Raw genomic sequence first — 19534 nt, forward strand, 5'->3', positions numbered from 1 at the left:
AAATTTTAGTCCCGTGCTATAAAATACTTATTCGAAAATCCCTTAGGTCTAGTATGATTCCACATAAATAGAGACCTCTATCAGGCAGCTTTTATTCTGATCTTCTCAACTTTCACAGAATACTGTTTTGCCATATGGATAGAAAATGACAAATAAGAGACAAGCAGCTGACTGAATTTGTTTGTATTTAAAGTTCATATAATGAATTTATATTAAGGAGATAGTGTTAATCCAAAACAGAAGAATAATGATGAAGAAGGTCAAGAAGCTTACCTTCTCAATTTATTTATTTTCAGCACATCTATAGAGGCATACATTGGAAGACAAAAGATTCTAGTGCCATTCATTGCTATCTGTTCTAGGCTTCATACTTTGTAATTTAACCGAGTGGATAGTAGCCTGCAAAAGCATTGCCCACAGTTATCATTTTCCCCTTTGGTTAGTATATGGAAAATTATATATACTATATTAGATCGTAACAGGGTAAAATCTTCAGCCTCCACTTTTCAATGCATTTACATGCAGTAATATCAGACAGTGTGGCAAGATCAGAGACATCAGATATGATAACTCACAAAAATAATTGCGGTCTGAAAGAACCTAGTGTGACGGATGCCACAGGAGGACTGACATCCTGGCCGGTGTTGTACTGAGAGTCTTACCCAGCACGGTATATGGAAGTTGTAGTTCACTGCCTCAGCCCTGTTGGGTTCTGTGGATACTGCCAGGAGGCACAAAAAAGACTAGCAAGCCCTGCTTTGTCGGGCTCCAGAAGTACTCCTGGGTTTTGTATAAAAGAAGGTGCCTACCTCAACTCCGACAGCCACAGTTAGAATGAGGTAGGCAAAGCTAGAGACTGGAGCAGAGAAGGCTGAGAGAGAGAGAGAGAGAGAGAGAGAGAGAGAGAGAGAGAGAGAGAGAAACAAAGTTGCAGAGTAACTAAACTGTACTTGTGGTTGTGGCATGGGAAATGCTTCTAGATGGAGATAGAATCATTGGCCATAAAAATATAATGCACATATTTAAAGACTACTATAGGTGCTTATATTCTACTCAGTTTAAAGAATACAAGACACAATCTAATGAATTTTTTGATACATTACAGATACCACAGCTAGATATTCTCAGTGCAGAGGAACTGGATAAACCTATGACACTACCAGAACTACTAGACACTATAAACTCACTTCAGAGTGGTAATGCACCAGGTCTTGATGGCTACCCTGCCGAATTTCATAAAAAATGTTCAGTCAAGTTAGCTCCCCTTTTATTAGCAACATTTATAGAAGCCAGAGACAATAAAATTCTACCTCAAACTTTTCGCCAAGCATTAATTAACATTTTCCTAAGAAAAACAAGGACTTATTACAATGTGCATCATACAGACCAATCTAACTTCTGAATAATGATGTTAATTTACTCTCCAAAGTCCTAGCTAGAAGGACTGAGAAAGTACTCCCTTCAGCAATATCAAAAGACCAAACTGGATTTATTAAAGTTAGACATTTGGCTTCTAATCCTCGATGCCTATTTAATGTAATATATTCACCCATAAAGTCCAACACTCCAGAGATCATATTATCTTTGGATGCAGAAAAAGCATTTGATATGGTTAAATGGGATTATCTATTCACCACTTTGCATAAATTTGGGTTTGTCCCTAACATATGTGCATTGTACTACTGTATACCAGTTCAGAAGCTTCAGTTTGTATTAATAACACCATCTCAGACTACTTCAAACTAGAACACAGTACTAGACAAGGATGCCCCTTGTCACCACTGCTATTTGCAATCACCATGGAGCAATTGGCTGTTCAATTTTGAAATGCATCAGAGGTAGAAGGGATTTTCAGAAAAGGACTTGAACAGAAAATATCACTATATGCATATAATATGGTACTGTATATATCAGACCCACAAAATTCAGCGCCTGCAGCCCTAACTGTACTGGCAGAATTTCAAAAGATATCCGGACTCAAAATTAATTTGAACAAAAGTGTGCTTTTTCCAGTGAATTCTCTAGCAAACAGCATTAGATTGGACACCTTCCCTTTTATCATTGCAGGTCAGATTAAATATTTCTCCCATGGAACGACTGGGATCTTTTCCTGAATAAGGAGTGGAATTGCACATGTACTTTGTCAGCATGCCCATGTCGAACAAACACAGGAAGCTCTGCAGTCTACTTGTGACTTTACGCTGTAGGAAGATAAGTAAATAAATCAAGATAAAAAACATTCGATCTGGCTTTTATATAAGTAACATATAAATGTTTTTTATATAAAGACCATAATGAAACATAATCGCAAACAGAACTTTGCATGATACCTTGGAGAGCTCTGTAGGTCCTGCTGTTTCATTGAAGGACTTGTGTGGCAAATTAACTGGCAGGATGACGCCTGACCTCTTGCTGTATCCAAACGGTGCCATCTTTTGCCTGTATGCCTGTTGCCGCTGTTTTGTTCTTATGTGTGACTGGATGTTTCTTACGTGGAGGGCTTCTGTTCTCTTTCTCTGATGGAGAACCGTCATCCTCATCTGAGTTCACCTCTGTTATAGTACGTCTTTATTTGAAAACTAACAGTGTCAGATCGGGGGGAGCGTGAACGTGACTCAGAGAATAAAAGTAAATAATGAAACAAAACACTAACTTTTACAAATACCATAAATTTACACTGGCTGTTACAGACTCAAAAAATAAAATGTATGTTTTTATTCTGTAATCGTAGTAATAAATAGCCTCTCACTACTCAAAACAGTTAATACATGAAAGCCCTGGGATCAAAACTGCCACCTCTTGACTTGGAGACAGCAGTTCTTACCTTTACACCAGCCAAGCAGATGTATATGTGGATGTGTGTGTCATACCCTATCCCAATTTCTTTTCCTTTGGTTAAATTCTTGAAAAACGGCGCACATGTTTTGTAATATTTGTGTCTATTGTGAAAGTGTTTATTTGATATTTGGACTTCAGTCTTCACACATTATACACTTCATGTCAGCATTTGGTCAATAATCAGTAGAATATAAAAAAAGTTTCTGTTTAAGTTATGTGTTCAACATTTCTTGCCTCACATTTCCTGTAATCCTACATTTAAACAGATCGTTGTAGACATGGAACACACATGAAATGTATGTGTTTTAAATAAAGAACTTTGCGTATGACAAGCTACATCAGTAGGGGGATGGGATAGCAGGCTGCCTGCTGCCGGTGCTGATCAACACATTTGCAAAACAAAAGATACTAATGGAAAGGTGTGAAGAAATTTAAGGTGGCCCGGGATTATGAGTTTTTTCATAGGCTTCAGAGATTCTAGTTTAAAGTCCCTTCCTTTAAAAGATCCCAAAGTACAGTGGGAAAAGGATCTCTTACTCAACATTTCAGAAAAAGACTGGAAGGCAGCCATGCACTGAATTTAAAATTGTCCAAAATGTTTCCAGTGCAAAATACAACCTGTGAAAGTTGCAATCAAGCTCCAGCTTCACTAGACCACATGTTTTGGGCATGTACTAAATTAACATCATTCTGGACAAAAAATTTAAATGCCCATCAGACACCCTTGGTGTCACAATCACTCCTAATCCATTAATAGCTGTGTTTAGTATACTCCCAGATGAACTTAAAGTGGAGAAGGACAAACAAACTGTAATTGCCTTTACTTCACTATTAACACGTAGAATCTTGCTCATCTGGAAGAATTCGAAGGCCACCTTTGTTAAGTCAGTGGATAAATAATGTTATATACAACTTGAAATTGGAAAAAAATCAAGAGGATCTTAGAGGATCTGTTCAAAACTTTTTAAAAACCTGGCAGGATCTAATCAATAATATTTTAGAATGAGCATTTATATTGGGGAGAAAGACTCCTTTCCCTCTAGACTACTCTCAAAAGTTTTTCTCTGGCTGTTGGCCTTTCTCTCTTTCTCATGGGTGGGGGTTGAATTTAATTTAGTTTTGTTAAGTTTGACTTGATTGTATGGAATGTTACATTAATTAATGTTGCTTTAAATAAATTCAATAAAAGTTAAAAATAAATAAATAAACCTGAGGGAAGCATTTCCCACAATAAAAGCCTTAGTGTGTGAAGAACTTGTGCCCAAGCCTGTTTGTGTTGGGTGTTTGGGAGGCTGCAGCGTCACCCTGGAGGCCACACTATGCACTGGAAAATACTAGAAGCCTATTACTTTAGTTAATTTAGTTACTGCAAAAATGCATCTTTTACACAGATGAATGACCATTTACTTGATGCTTTGTACATGTTATGAAGACAAAAAGTAGCCTTTGTTAAGGTCTTGTTGCATGAGTAAATCAGTAATTGATTCATTTTTGCAGTACCTCATCTAAAGTGTTACTAAGATTTTGCTCCATGGAGATAACTATTGTGTGTTTTGTAAGGCAAAAGTCATGTGCTGGGCACATCAAATTTTTTTCATTCGAAGACCTTAACAATGGCCTCTGCTAACAAGGGTGCATACAGTATACATTTGTTTTAAATTTATTGCATATTTAGGGCAGCACACTGCTACAATGGCTAACAGCATGAATTCTAGCCATTATCTATGTGTATGTATTTTCTTAAAAAATCTGCCAAAAGTATCCATCAATAAAATATTTTTTAGTGGATACAACATCATCATCATTTTTCAAAGCACCATTCTCTTTGCTACATTGCCATGCTGTCTGAGGGTCAACAGCGAACCTTAGCTGACAAATGCCTTGTGTTATGTTTAACAGACTGTCTATTAAAGCACCCACCAGTACACTGAGATATGTACAGCAGCTGCTTAGTATGTCAGAGCTATCTTTAAATTCTAACTATCAGTTTATTTTTGATTTACTGGTGGAACTTTTCTTGATAATTCTGCATTCATGCTGTCTCATGCAGTTTGTATATCCATTTTGTAAATGAAGATATGCATTTCTGCACTATTATTGCTGAATAAATCTTTCAGTTTCACTGTGTATTTACCACTCACTAGATGGGGCCTGAATATCTTTCAAGTCTTTTTGGGCTAGGATTAGTTCTGTGGGAATATGAAATACAATTGATGAATTTACTCACAAACCAGCATACTGAACATTTAGCTTTATACATGAGATTACTTTACCACGGCATTGTACAAGAGTTTGTGTTTGTACTAGGTTGTAGCTAGTTTTCCACTTCACAGTATAAGCGGAGGACAATAAGCTTTGTTCTTGAGCCAGTGTATTTTCAGAATGGGCTAACAGCCCTGCAGTCTTAGCTGCCATTTGTTAGTGACAGTTTATACTTATATAAATGGTTTTCCTGTTTAGAAAGGCATAAATAAGAGAGCAGAGCTTTTACAGTGTGTTTGATTTGTTTGTAGCATTTGCAACATCAGAAACTAAGTGACTACACAGCTTCAAGGACAAGTTTAGATTCTAAGGTTCTAAGTATAAATGAGTATGACCACATGGGGGCACTCCAGCCACCCAAACCCGACACAAGCAGACACCAGGCCCAAGTTCAAGCACAACACACTTTACTTTCAGTGGGAAAGCTTCCCAAACTGCTCTCACAAGCAGCACAGTACAATGTGTACAGCATACAGCACTTTTCTTCTTTCTTCCTCTTTCCGCCTCCACTCCTCCTTTGGCAACCTTTGCCCTCTACCTACTGACTCTGGCTCCCTGAGTGAAGTGAGTTGGCTCCTTTTAAGCTGCATCTGGAAGTATTCCAGGTGGCTTGTTAGGGATGCCTGGAATCACTCCCAGGTGTGGTGGAAGCCCAAAGTAGGGCTCTGTAGCTCCCCCTGGCCACCCCCACAGAACCCAGCAGAACTGTGTCCAACCGCAACTCCCATGGAGCTCTGCGGGTATCCAAGGCGCTAACATTCTTCCATGCACTCTTGGTCAGCAATTTTTACTGAGTAAAGGTAAACTTTAACTTGAAACCCTCAGATGCTTTCTTTCCCAAAACGAATCAGGTCAAAAAGTAAAAAGAAAATCTAAGAGATAATGGGATATTATTTTTAACTCAACAGTACTTCTAGGACTTAAAATTTGGCAGTATCCTAAAAACTGTTTTTGAAAAGATAAGATGTCAATGTATTCAGGGTGCCTGTTATATTCCAAAGATTCACAGCACATTTTTTCCCAACTGTAGTCTGAGAATATTAACAAGAAAGAGGATAGCAAAAAATCTCAAAAAGATCATCTATGCTGGAGATATAAATGTTTTATGTTCATGATTAAAATAGTTTGAGACAGGAAATGAGGCCAACAAGTCAAACACTTTAATCTTTGTATGGTTAGGTTGTTTTTTCATGTGGTTAGAAAGGTGCTGCAGGTTCGGAAGTATGAAAGAAAGTGAAGATAAATCTACTCTGCAGCTAACAGATCTCACCTTACAGTACCAACCACTACTTCATGGACCACTAAATGTGAGCTACATCATATAGTTCCAGAAGAGCAGAAGTCTTGGTGGTTTTAAGTCTCACATCCTGGTTACCCCTGGGGCCTTCTTCTTTGATGGAAACAAGAATAAACTTGAAGAAAAAAAAATTAAGGACGGCAATGCACGTGGGACTTGAAGATGAAGAGTGGTAAAATCTCTAGCTATGATAAGGTCAAGGTGTTCAAGAAAGACAGAGAAATTGAAAGCACCTGACATTGTTGCTGTTTGTATCTTGCTGGTGGAATGCCTTGTAGATCCCATTTTTGAAACTGTGTACCAGTCTGAGGTTAACAGCTTGTTAACCCTGTTGACTTTTATTCTTATCCAATCTGTAACGGCAGATGAAAAAGCCCTTCAATCAGTGCTTGATCATTACCAGCAGATGAGTTTCAGCTTCTTTGGATTTTTAATAGTGTGAGATGAAACCCATATTTAATGGGGAAAGTAATGGAGTTGTTATTTTTAGGTCACCCTAATCCAAGTTGCTTCTTTGATTGCAGGTGATGCAGAAGCTGGGCAAAGCAGATGAGACAAAAGATGAGATGTTTGAAGAAAGTGTACAGAACTTCAACAAGCAGCTGGTAAGAATTGCGCTTCTGTTGCTTTAGTTGAGTTTCCCTCTTGGGCTACTTAGTGAGCCTCTTGCTTAGAACTTGATTTTGATGCTGCCAAATATCAGTGATAAATATGCTTTCTTGAACACATAATATAATGAGATTCTTACAGACTTGTTGTTCAAAGCTTAGTGACAGTAGCATTATATTAACAACATACAATGAATACAACACAATATATTAAATATGGCATGATACCATTTTTGCTTTTCTGATACTAATATTGAAATTTTGAGTATCTGCTGATACTGGTATCTATCTGTTATTTTTTCACTTTAAGGACTACTCAGACTCACAGGAACTATTTATATCAATGGATGTCATTTAGATGATGACCTTAAAGCACCTTGCTGAGACCTAACTGGAAGAGATGCAACAACCTGACTTACACTATACTACTGTTTTATTTTATTTATTTGAGCTCTCACATAACAAAATATTGCTTATTTGTGCAAAATCAATGTGTTTTAAACAAAGTAATTATAATTCTAGTATCGAATTTACAGTCCTAAATAAATGTAACTTACTGAACTAGCTACCTCAAAACTTTAAAAATCAGTAGTTGTTGGCTTATCTTTTCCACAACCCTCTGTCTACTTGTTTCATAAAGGTTCATTTTTTTACTTTCTCGTATGCAAAGTATAGGGAGAGTATGGGAATAGTCCAAAGATTTGATGTCAAAATTTTGATGAATCTCAACGTTTTAGACCTTCCTGACTTTCTCGTATTCTAAGTATAGGGAAAGTACAGGAATCCTCCAAAAAGTCCATTTCGAGATTTTGATGAATCTTGTCGTTTTAGACATTGTTGAGTCCGAAAATACCATTTTTGGAATTATGTCTGTCTGTCTGTCTTTCTGTCTGTGTGTATGTAAACACGATAACTTGAGTATGCTATCACTAAGGTCAACCAAATTTTTCATACAAGTATTAGGTACAAAATGTAGATTTCTATCAACAGTTGGGCTATTTTCATTAACCGGAAGTGGTTCTTTACCTGGGTGGCACGGTGGCGCAGTGGTAGCGCTGCTGCCTCGCAGTTAGGAGACCCGGGTTCGCTTCCCGGGTCCACCCTGCGTGGAGTTTGCATGTTCTCCCCGTATCTGCGTGGGTTTCCTCCGAGCGCTCCGGTTTCCTCCCACAGTCCAAAGACATGCAGGTTAGGTGGATTGGTGATTCTAAATTGGCCCTAGTGTGTGCTTGGTGTGTGGGTGTGTTTGTGTGTGTCCTGTGGTGGGTTGGCACCCTGCCCAGGATTGGTTCCCTGCCTTGTGCCCTGTGTTGGCTGGGATTGGCTCCAGCAGACCCCCGTGACCCTGTGTTCGGATTCAGCGGGTTGGAGGATGGATGGGTTCTTTACCTTTTATTCATGCAGCTGCAGGGTCCGATTTATTCAACTTTACTTTTATAATAATTGTTCAATATGTTAATTAATTTGATTTGATTTGTTGTTGATGGTTCTTTAATGTACATAATATAAAAATATAATCATTGTCTTGCAGTTTACACCTCAACTATCCATCCCCATATCTGAGTATACAAGAAAGTCTAGGGGAGACCACTCCCGATTTTTTTCTTTAGAAGCAGTTTTATCAAATGTCATCCTGGTCCTAATTTCATCAATTAGTTTACAGGCAGTAAACACTATGGGTATCAAATTAACCAAAAATTAAGATTCAAATGTTCATATTAAAAATAAGCATACATCTGAATATAGCTGAGGTCAGTGGCAGGATGGATGGTCAATAATAGCTCCTACAGTGAGCCTCATAAAATTTAGGTCTACCTGTGAAACCAGGCAACCTAGTATATGTGTTAATTACAAACATTAACTATAAAAAATAGTTGCTCTGAGAAATTATTCAATTGTAAAACTTTTTTATTTAAAGCCTTTGACAGCAATTCCCAAGCACCAATAAGAGAATAATGTCAAAGCACAGTGATTTCGCCATGACATTGTTTTAGTCATGAACATGGTAGTGTTTGCTTCTGCATAGACTGTTAACATCAACTAAGATTTTTTATCTGCTAGTACACTTCTATATGTCCGTTTTGTTATTTTCATTTGTGAAAAGACCTGCTCTTAAGTGTATGTGCTACCAAATAAAAATTTTCATGCCCACAGCAAGCTTGCAAAGCCTTCAAAACAAATCCTGTGTAATGTACAGAAATCAAACAAAGAAACTTTGGTAAACATATTTTTAAATTCAATGTTACACTGGAGTAAAGGTTTTTTATTTCTGTGGAAATCCAGTGGGACCTTCAGGACCCTCCTCAATTTTTGGTGGTGTGGGACTAACATCTAAGTGTAGTGAGTGGAAGTGGGCAAGTAGACTTGTATTTGTTAGAGGACAGTCAGAGCGTAGATGAACTTCTGAGAAAATACTTGAAAAATAAACAAACTATATAATATATATGTATTAATTATTTTACAGTTGTTGGATGTTGTTAGAAGTAATAAAATTTCTTGAATCTCACTTAGTTACTATGATTGTGGGAAGAGTAATCTGCAGTTAGCTGTTACAAAAAAGAAGGCTCTGAATTTCGTGTGGTAAACTACATCTTTAATTAGTTATTAAGTGCAAGATTTAACTTGAGTTATAAGAAAAGTTTGGTTAGATCGTGTTGTTCTTGTGATATCACTGACAGAAACTGTCACCAGAACCTTCAAATCAGCACACATACATTTAACTCCCTCCACTGGTTGCATCATTCCGATATATGACTGCAGAGGACAGTGGCATCTAGGAAATGTGGTTATTAGTGCGATCCTGTCACAGGATACCACTGCGTTCGTTTTCAAGGATTAAACCAGCCATTTACAGCTAAGAAAAGTTTATCAAAATGCATAAAAGGCAAATAAATCAAGATCCTAAATGGTGATCAGTGATTTGTGGATGTGAGAGAAGTGGGCTATGGCTGGAACATCAGAATAATGCTTTCTTCGATTCTAATCCGAAGCAACTATCAATGCAATACCTACCTACTGGAAATGACCCCCACTTTAAGTGTGCTCTTTTACCCTTGCCTTCCTCTTAGGGTCAACACTCACCAACTTGTGTTTATATACCTGGCTTTGTTATCTCTCTTAAAAATTCACTCACATACCATCATGAGACCCCTGATGCATGCATACTCTCTATTCATAATGTGCTTTGCTCTTGGGCAGCTGAAAAACAGCAGAAAATATTCTAAAGGGTGAAAAAAGCAGATAAAACTACTGCCCTACCCCTAAGTGTCACTTTTTGAAATTTCAATTATTAATTTTTTAATTAATTTATTCAGTTTAATATTGCTTGAAAGTCACTTCATTAAAATCAAATCTTGCAATTTTGTTTTCATATATTCATTAGCAGTTAAGTTAACATTGTGACATAGCAGTGGTGTGTGGCATGCTGGTCAAAATAAGACACTGGTAAAAATTTGTCAAACTGGGGAACATTTTGAATATTATTGTTACATTGATTTAGCACCTCAGAAAGCTACCTTTATTAGTTGTTACCAAAGTGATGAACGTGTTGTAGTGGTGTGGTGGGGAGTGTGTTACCTTCTGACACAATGTGTTATGTGGTAGTACAACTGTGGAGATGGAAAAAGAGGATGAAGAATGAACAGTGGATTTTCTTTGTGAAAATGGAAGGACTTCCAGAACTAGATAGATAGATAGATAGATAGATAGATAGATAGATAGATAGATAGATAGATAGATAGATAGATAGATAGATAGATAGATAGATAGATAGATAGATAGATAGATAGATAGAAACTTTATTAATCCTGAAGGAAATTGCAGGGTTATATCAGTAGAAAAAGAAGGCACAAATATACATATAATAAGAATTCTAATAATCTTAAGTATGCTAACAAGGTACAAATCCATGTATAACAAGAATTATCCATAAGTAAATTAAGAAAGTGTAAGTATTTACTAAGTGTAAGGTGACTCTGTGTAAGGTGACTCTGACTCTTCAATAGACTTATACTGGCATACTCGTATAAGATGAATGAGATTGTGGCCCGATCATCCAAGACGGGGAAGAGCAGCAGGGCTGTATGTGCCTTTGACATTTACATGTAAGAGGTTGAGTGTTCTGTTATTTCGTGTGCTACACTTGACAAACTGATCAAACATGTAAGGTTGCTGAGAGAGATGCCTGAGTGAAGTCTCCAGAGATTACAATGAATGCACCGGGGTGCTGCATCTGAAATGCACTAATAGTTTTGTGTCTGATGTCACATGTACATGTGGAACTGCAGAGGGAAGGATGTAAACCACAAGCAGAATGATGTGAGAAAACTCAGCATCTCAATGTTTGGATAGCTTATTTTCCCTTTAACTGCTCAATGTCCAGGATTACAGAATTTGTTGTTTACAAGCACAACTAGCCCCCCTATTTTAACCTTACTGCATTGTTGGGAATATTCAGTCTGCTTTTAACATGGTAAATCCTTTTAAGGCAATATGTGAATCCAGAATATTTTTATCCAGCCATTTCTCATAAGGCTACACTCATGATATTCCATCTGTGGTTTTGCCAGTAGAGTTAATTCCATCTTATTCTGCAGTGATGTTACATTTCTCCTAACAATCGATGGAAGATAGGTTTATATCTCAGTTCCTCCTTTTCTCTTTTAACACCAGTGCTACTATTACAGTATCTGCATTGAAGCTCCTTCAGTATATCCACCTTATGTTGGGCAAATGAAGAATGCTGCCACAGGGCTAACAGCTGATCCTTTCTGTACACAATCCCATCACTGCTGCTGTCAAAATAGGAAGCCATGGCCATAAATGATTTGCCTTGTAGAAAAAAAATATGATTTGAGTATAGCTATCCTGAAATGCTGACTCGTACTGAATGACATACACACACTTGCATGTACTGCATGTTGCTACTCAAATGTAAATTGCTCTCTCACTCTCCTCCAGACAAATATATAATAATCACAGCAAAAATATCAATTATAATGATTCATATTTTTCTTCTGAATGCAATACAAATGATGATACAGAGAACTGCAAACTACTGGGGCTCCATTCATTTTTAGTTAGTTAAAAAAATTATATACACTCACCTGAATTTGCATTTCAATTGTTTCTCACATTTGGAATTTAAAGTACACTGCCAGTAACAGTTTAACATAGGCAAAGGAGAACATGTGAGGTGGCACATCGTACACAGAGTGAACTGCATGTAAAAAACACAGAGGTGGCTTACTCGCAGTGCTTCTGCAGACCCAATAATGTAGGCAAATGCGAGAATGAACATGGAAGGATCGATGGGATGTGGCACTTGTCCACAAATTAGGTGCTTTTTGGAAGAAAAAAATATAATTTGAATATAGCTACTGTATATTGAAATGCAGGTGCACATATTGAATCACATACAAACACTTGAATCTATTAAATCACATACACACACTCGCACATACTGAATCTCACAAACTCACACAAACACACACAGTTTTACAGCATACAGTATGTATTCATGAATAAAGAAAGTTGACTGTTTATTGTTGCTCTTGCATACACTGTTGGATATGTTTTCAGTGCATTGAAATATTTTCACACACCTTACAATACAAAGTTCACAGCCCGCATCAATTTGATTTGTGGTCTTCACTGCTGTGCTCTTTACATGCAGATTTTTCGATCCACAATGTGTTGTCTTTTCCCCACGTCAAACTGGTGCTGGCTACGTTTTTTGTATACTGATAGTTTTGCTGCTGTTAGACACATGGCACACTTTAATGCTAGCTACGTACTTTGTATTGAATTTGCAGTAAAACTCAGTGTTTCATTTCACAAAACAATTTGCAAAACAAACCATGAAACAAATTTTAGAGTCAATTTCTCAAAACTCTGTGAACACAGGTAAATACAGAAGCGTTAATGAGGCTGCAGGGGCAATATTCGTTGTTTTGCACCCCCCAAAAATCTTTAAAACCTCCTGAAAAAATTGTTTAGAGTGTTTGCATTTTGCAAATTACAGAACTGCCCGCAAAGCGAACAGGCTACATGCACACGGTAATGCTGACATACTTCCGGTGAAATCTCAGCCAACCCAGTCACTTCCGTTATCCATATTGAAGTTGTGATTTTTGATTAGTGGCGAGAATATCTGAGAAAACAGAGTTCAAGTTTCAGTGTACAGATAGCTCAACAGCTGAACTTTGTTGTGTTACTTTAGGTGGAGCTTCCAATAAGTACAACAAGGTACTTAGTTTTTATGTTTCCCTTTGATGCAGAAAACCAGCCTAAATGGATCATCGCTATCTAGAGAGAGAGCTTTGCAGTTAGTCCCCATACCCAAGTTTGAAGCCAGCATTTTCAAAAACAGGATTTTTGCGAGCCAGGATCTGAGACAGGGTGGAGACTGTTGAAGAAATGAGCAGTCCCTGTGTTGTTTGAGTGGAACAATTTCTGTATTCCACTTTCAAGTCTGGAGGTTACGGAGACAAGAAAGTGACCAACGGAGAATGATACACCACATTAGTCATTGAGTTTTTAAATATTTAATTATTTCATTAGCATGTATGTCACACTTCTGTCCTTCCTTGACTTTTCCTAAATATCTGCACAGCAAATGTCCAGGTTGTTTTAACCATAAAATTCCATTCAGAAAACGATATTAATACATTTTTCTCCTTTTTTGTTTACACCAGATTTTCTCACAAATCACTGAAAGTGCATAATGCTGATTGTTGATTGGCATTGTGTTTGCCAAAGTAATAATGATATGTAGGATGCTTTGGCCCTTTTAAAAATCTAAGCCTTTGATAAAAAATGTAAAGTAGTATACCCAGTTTGGTTTAGATTTATTGTTGTACTGACTGAAAATGATACAGTAACATTTTTAATGATAGGGATCAAGAGATGAGATGTAGTCAAGAATTTGAACTGAGGTAGTTATCAAATATCTAATCGATCTGTTGTCAGTTTCAAAATGCTATTCAAAAATTAAAGGTCTAAAAATCAAATGCAAGTTTGTATACCTGGAAAGATATAGTCAAAATCAGAATCACACACCAACACTATTTTTAATATAACCTTGGATACTTAAAGGATGCACATACCAACCTTTATATGATCACTCCGGTGGCATCACTCATGGCACAGTCCTGGTTCCTTGTGAGAATTATTGTCATAAAAACTATGACGCTAGGTTTAGAAAATGGCTTTGTGAAAGAAATGTAAATGTAATGTAATAATAAAAATTCATTTTTTTCCAGCAGTCATCTATAAAAAAACTCATCAAAAATTAAAACTCTTGAGTAGAAAAACCCCAGAATGAACACATAAACATCAAAAGGAATTTCCACAAAAAAAAAAGTAAATCTCAGTTCATAACAATTGTCACTTGTTGTATCAGTTACCATGCCTCCACTCCACTGTGGCATGAATCTTGCTCTGTAGATTATGTAAAATTTAACAACACAGAATATGATAGTCAATAAGTAGTCCTTGTATACCCCTCCACGTCCCTTTGTTCTGTGGTTAATTATTTCAGTTGTGCAAAACCATATATACACTCATATGAATTGGCATGGTGGCGCAGTGGTAGCACTGCTGCCTTGCAGTAAGGAGACCTGCGTTCGCTTCCCAGGTCCTGCCTGAGTGGAGTTTGCATGTATTCCCCCGTGTCTGCCTGGGTTTCCTCCGGGCTCTCCGGTTTCCTCCCACAGTCCAAAGACATGTAGGTCAGTTGCATTGGCGATCCTAAATTGTCCCTAGTGTGTGTGTGTGTGCCCTTGCGGTGGGCTGGTGCCCTGCCCGGGATTTGTTCCTGCCTTGCACACTGTGTTGGCTGGGGTTGGCTCCAGCAGACCCCCGTGATCCTGTGTTAGGATATAGCGGGTTGACTGAATGAACTAAATGACTAACTGAATTAGCACTGTAATGCTTTAACACTATCAGGAGTAATTAGTACACAGCCTCCACCAGATAGGAGAAAGCAGAAGATGGTGCAAAGTAGAATGGGGAAGTTGTGTGTGAAGAGCACAGGGACAGAAAGGTTGCATGCTCTCAATGTTTTCACAGACAAAGCAAACAATGCATGAAGATGATACAATAAATAGCTACCTGGGACTTGCTCATATATGAGGTGCCATTTAGGAAAAAAAAATATTTGATGTGAATATACATCTACTGTCAAGCCACTCTGTCTATATGTAACTCAGCATGTGCTGCAACATTGCATATAGAAACAATTATTTAAGCACACATTGCACAGGGAAAAATATAATTTCAGTACAAATCTTCTTTCAGAGTTAGTGCATGTTCTGAATTACAATATATATAGTCACAATGATTTGATGGCAGATGAATGCTGAAATCATATGATTTCATACCATACTGACAGCTTTGCTGCTATATCAGCCACTCAGCATACTTTTTTGCAGAACATTATTTGTTATAAACCATGGCAAAGCTTAACTGTTGATGAGCAGTTGTTACACAGTGTATTGCCCTTTCATTAAGTACACGTCAAGCAAACCTGTCGTGTCTGACATCAAAGTTTTGTTAGCCACTGCTGTAAATATTAAATACATGCTAAATACTATTCCTTATTTAGAGAAAGATTCCACTCAAATGTTGGGGAAAGCCTGTCTGAGACCGTGATAATTTGATTTGTTGAGCCTTTTACCAGCAAAGGAAGAAATGCCAATATTAAAAATATTTTCACACCACTTTCAATGGCAAACAAGCTACTTGTCAAAAGGACTACCTAGTACTGTGGGTAAAATGAGACATGAGCTGCCACCACACTGAGAAAAGTCTACAGAAGAAATGGTCAAGTCAGAAGCCACTGAGAACATACAGACGCTGTGCTAGGTGTGAACATGCAAACACGACAAAACAAAGAAAACTGTAGAAATTTCTACTGTTGTATGTGTGGAACTGCTGACTGCAGACACTGACTGCTGTCTGATTATCCAAATTAATGTTTACAGTTTACATGTATGGCTGTAAATATTAGTGTCTACTTCATGTATTATTTTATGTGCTCAGCAAAATGAAAAGTATTGTGTTGCTTTTCACAATTAAATGTTGAAGTGGCTATGAACTGTAGACAGGTTAGGATTCTTACTGTCAGCTCATTGGAAAACATAAGCGAATCACTATAGTCAATGAAATCCCTGTGGTAACGACCGTCACTTGCCCCAACATGCTTACCCACTTCCTCCAAATGGTACATTAGAAGGATGGCATTTGGTGATTTTAATATAACTTTGTTTCCACAGATGGAAGGAACCAAACTACAGAAGGATTTGAGGGCCTATTTAACAGCTGTTAAAGGTAAGGTGCCACAATGCGTGGCATTTCATTTGCTTGATTTTGGATTAGGTGTCATTCTATTTGTGTAACTGTAAGCAGGCAAATGCAAAAGGATTATAGGGAAACAAAACAGGTAAGGATGTGCAGCAGGACATCCCAATCTTCCTTTAGTAAAAATCAAAGAACAGCACCTTTTCTTTAGGCTGAAGCACATCTTTCTAGGAAGATAAGCACACTGATCTAATATTTATAAACAGATCCCAGCAAGAAACTAAAAGAAATCAGTACTGGCTTTTCTGTGTACAGCTCATTTAGTAGTCTGGATAGCCCAACTTTCTAGTAGGTGATGAACCTTGATGTAGAATCTATGTAAGAAAAAATCAAAATGGATCGTGAGAATAAAATCAAAGTCTCATTGTACTGCTCTGTCTACTACCAGACCAGCCCTGCTGCCAGTCATAAGAAACACAATTCATCCTGCAGTGTACCAGGCCATGACACAAATTAAGGCAGATAACCAGCACTTGTTGTACTGTATGTCTGAAGTAGCGCAGAGTTAGTATGATAGTGGGACACAATGAATGGACTTAAGTTTAGGAAAGCAGTAAGGAGCTATCTGACTCTATAATGTTCAATCAAGAATATAATACTCCTCAGCAATCTGAAGAAAATTCTAAGCAGTGGACAAAATATTTGACATATGTATGCTGTTTCTCTAGCCATACAGTATCTGTCACATGATTATTTTCTATTATTAATACTAAGATGGATGTGCTAGTAGGATTGGAAGAAGGTTTTGAATTCCACTGTATTCTGCACATATGACAATACTACTACAAATACAACAACTTACACAGGGATGCCTTATCTGATGTCTTCTTTTCTGTGTGCTCCTATTCATACCTAACATGTTAAGTCAAGCCGTTAAATGTAAATTACTTGTGGGTGCTCACCAAATCAGCTGAAGGCTCGGTTTGTTTGAGAATTTTCAGGGCTTGTTAGAAAAGTAGTATCACCACTGAAATAAAATGGGTACAAAATGGAAAAATGTCCTTCATTAGATTTTGGCAAATTTTCGTATTTCACTTTAATCCACAGATTACCGGTAAATAATTTGCCCAATTTCAGCTCTGGATGATTTATTGCTTGCTCCTCAGTGAAGTACCTCATGGTGGATACTAATATCCTCTACTTAAATGAATCGGTTTAATTCTTTGAAAATGAGAACAGACTAGCCAGAATTATAATACTTAATAGTGTGGTTTTATGAGTTAGGAATGCCACAAACAAAAATAGCCATAAAAAAAGTTTAAACTGCTACCACAGTGGAAACACTGTGTGATGTAAAAAAAGTCACTTCACATGCTTGCATGGGTATGCATAGAGCCTTTGGGTGAGAATCACTATAGAAATAAATTTGTCAATCCATTTTCCTCAGCAGATATAAACTGATATTTTATTAACCAGGCTCTTCTTTAATGTTAGAATCTCTATTTCCATAGCCTACAGACTGTGTTTCTGGACAGCTACACCTTGATATCATGTTTCTTTGATGTGTGACACTTTTAGCCAAATCACAAGTTTGCTTCTCTGCTCTTTCTAGGTATGCATGAGTCATACAAAAAGCTGTCAGAATGTCTGGAAGAGATATATGAACCAGAGTGGTATGGGAAAGAAGATGTGACCACCATAGTTGAGGTAAGGATGTCCATTAAAGCTGCACCTGCTTTCTTAGCTAATAAATATATTGTCCTTACAAATGTTAGAGATGTACTTTGCATCCACCCAGAATTAGCCCACAGACCCTGGAGTATTCTTCCCTAATGGCATATTTAATTTATTTTTATTGCATTTGAGGTACACATACATACTCAGATACATTGCTGGGAATAGTCATACACCTAGCAATAAGAGGAAAGCACCTGCTTTTCTGTTCTATGTGCACCTATTCAGGCAGGTGCCATTGTAAACATACTGTCTTGCTTTCCTCTGCAGTTTTGTGTGGTTATACATCCACCTATCAAAAAGCTGTCATTTTTGTCACTCCCATTAAGTTGAACTACACTACAAAATGGGCAGCCTTTTGTACACTACTTCTGGATTACCTACTCGCAGCCTCAGCCTACCCTGGGATCCCTGAGCTTATTTCATAATTAAATGCTCCTGCAGCATTTTTCCAGGAGCCACCATAATACACTTTCTGATTAGACACTTGCTGCTGCTACATACTGAAAAGTTAATTTGAGGTCATCACTGGAAAAAACTAAGACAACAATACAGTAATTAGTTTTGTCTGTTAGTGCACAGGAACCAATGTTCAGCAGCATTTTCTGATCCATTTCATAACACCTTGTTGTGATGTGAAATTTTGCATACAAGTTGATAAATATTTTGTATGTCTTTATTTAACAATAATAATAATAATAACATTTATTTGTATAGCACATTTTCATACAAAAATGTAGCTCAAAGTGCTTTACATAATGAAGAACAGTAAATAAAAAAAATATAACAACATAAGAAATTAAAATAAGACAATATTAGTTAACATAAAAAAAAGAGTAAGGTCCGATGGCCAGGGTGGACAGAAAAAACAAAAAAAAAAACTCCAGACGGCTGGAGAAAAAAATAAAATCTGCAGGGGTTCCAGGCCACGAGACCGCCCAGTCCCCTCTGGGCATTCTACCTAACATAAATGAAATAGTCCTCTTTGTTTTTAGGGTTCTCACGGAAGGACTTGATAATGATGGACATGCAGACTCCTGGCTTTTAATTCTTTGTAACTTAGACAAAGCAATGTAATACAGTATTAGTGTTATATTATAGATAATAACAGCAATGGTTTGATGGTTTAAGAACCCCTTCTCCCTTTTAAGGAATGTGTCTCTCTGTAATTTTATGACAGGGTTGGGGGAAGTGCTTCAAACAAGTTTGGCCAATATTTCTCTGCTAAAGTCTCTCAGTCAACCCCCACAGGAAAGCCAGGCTGCCTAACTGCCAAGCAAAGTATGGCTGTTTGGAATTGGCTTGTACTGGTAACAGAAGCCTTTAAGTACCATGATGTCCTATTGGCTCTAGGGGTTGGGCAGAAAACCTATAAATTTGCTTGCTTTACCTCACCCTCTCTCTCTTATCAAACTGATGAAAGACCATCTCACACCATGAACTGAAAAGGACAACACAATGAAGAGCACAGCTCGGCAGCCATATTGAGCCAGGC

The 19534-nt window shown here is 37.5% G+C and overlaps 1 protein-coding gene across 8 annotated transcripts in view; it reads left to right on the plus strand.

Moving 5' to 3' along the window:
• Positions 1-19534, plus strand: part of LOC114655917 (myc box-dependent-interacting protein 1) — a 106572-nt gene that overhangs the window by 43835 nt on the left and 43203 nt on the right. For all 8 annotated transcript variants that reach the window (XM_028807222.2, XM_028807221.2, XM_051931217.1 and 5 more), the window contains exons 2-4: positions 6922-7002; positions 16281-16335; positions 17918-18012. In XM_028807222.2, the coding sequence (XP_028663055.1) occupies positions 6922-7002; positions 16281-16335; positions 17918-18012 (231 nt within the window). The remainder of the gene's footprint in view (positions 1-6921; positions 7003-16280; positions 16336-17917; positions 18013-19534) is intronic.

Source organism: Erpetoichthys calabaricus, chromosome 8, assembly GCF_900747795.2.
Source record: "Erpetoichthys calabaricus chromosome 8, fErpCal1.3, whole genome shotgun sequence".
Classification (NCBI taxonomy): Eukaryota; Metazoa; Chordata; class Cladistia; order Polypteriformes; family Polypteridae; genus Erpetoichthys; species Erpetoichthys calabaricus.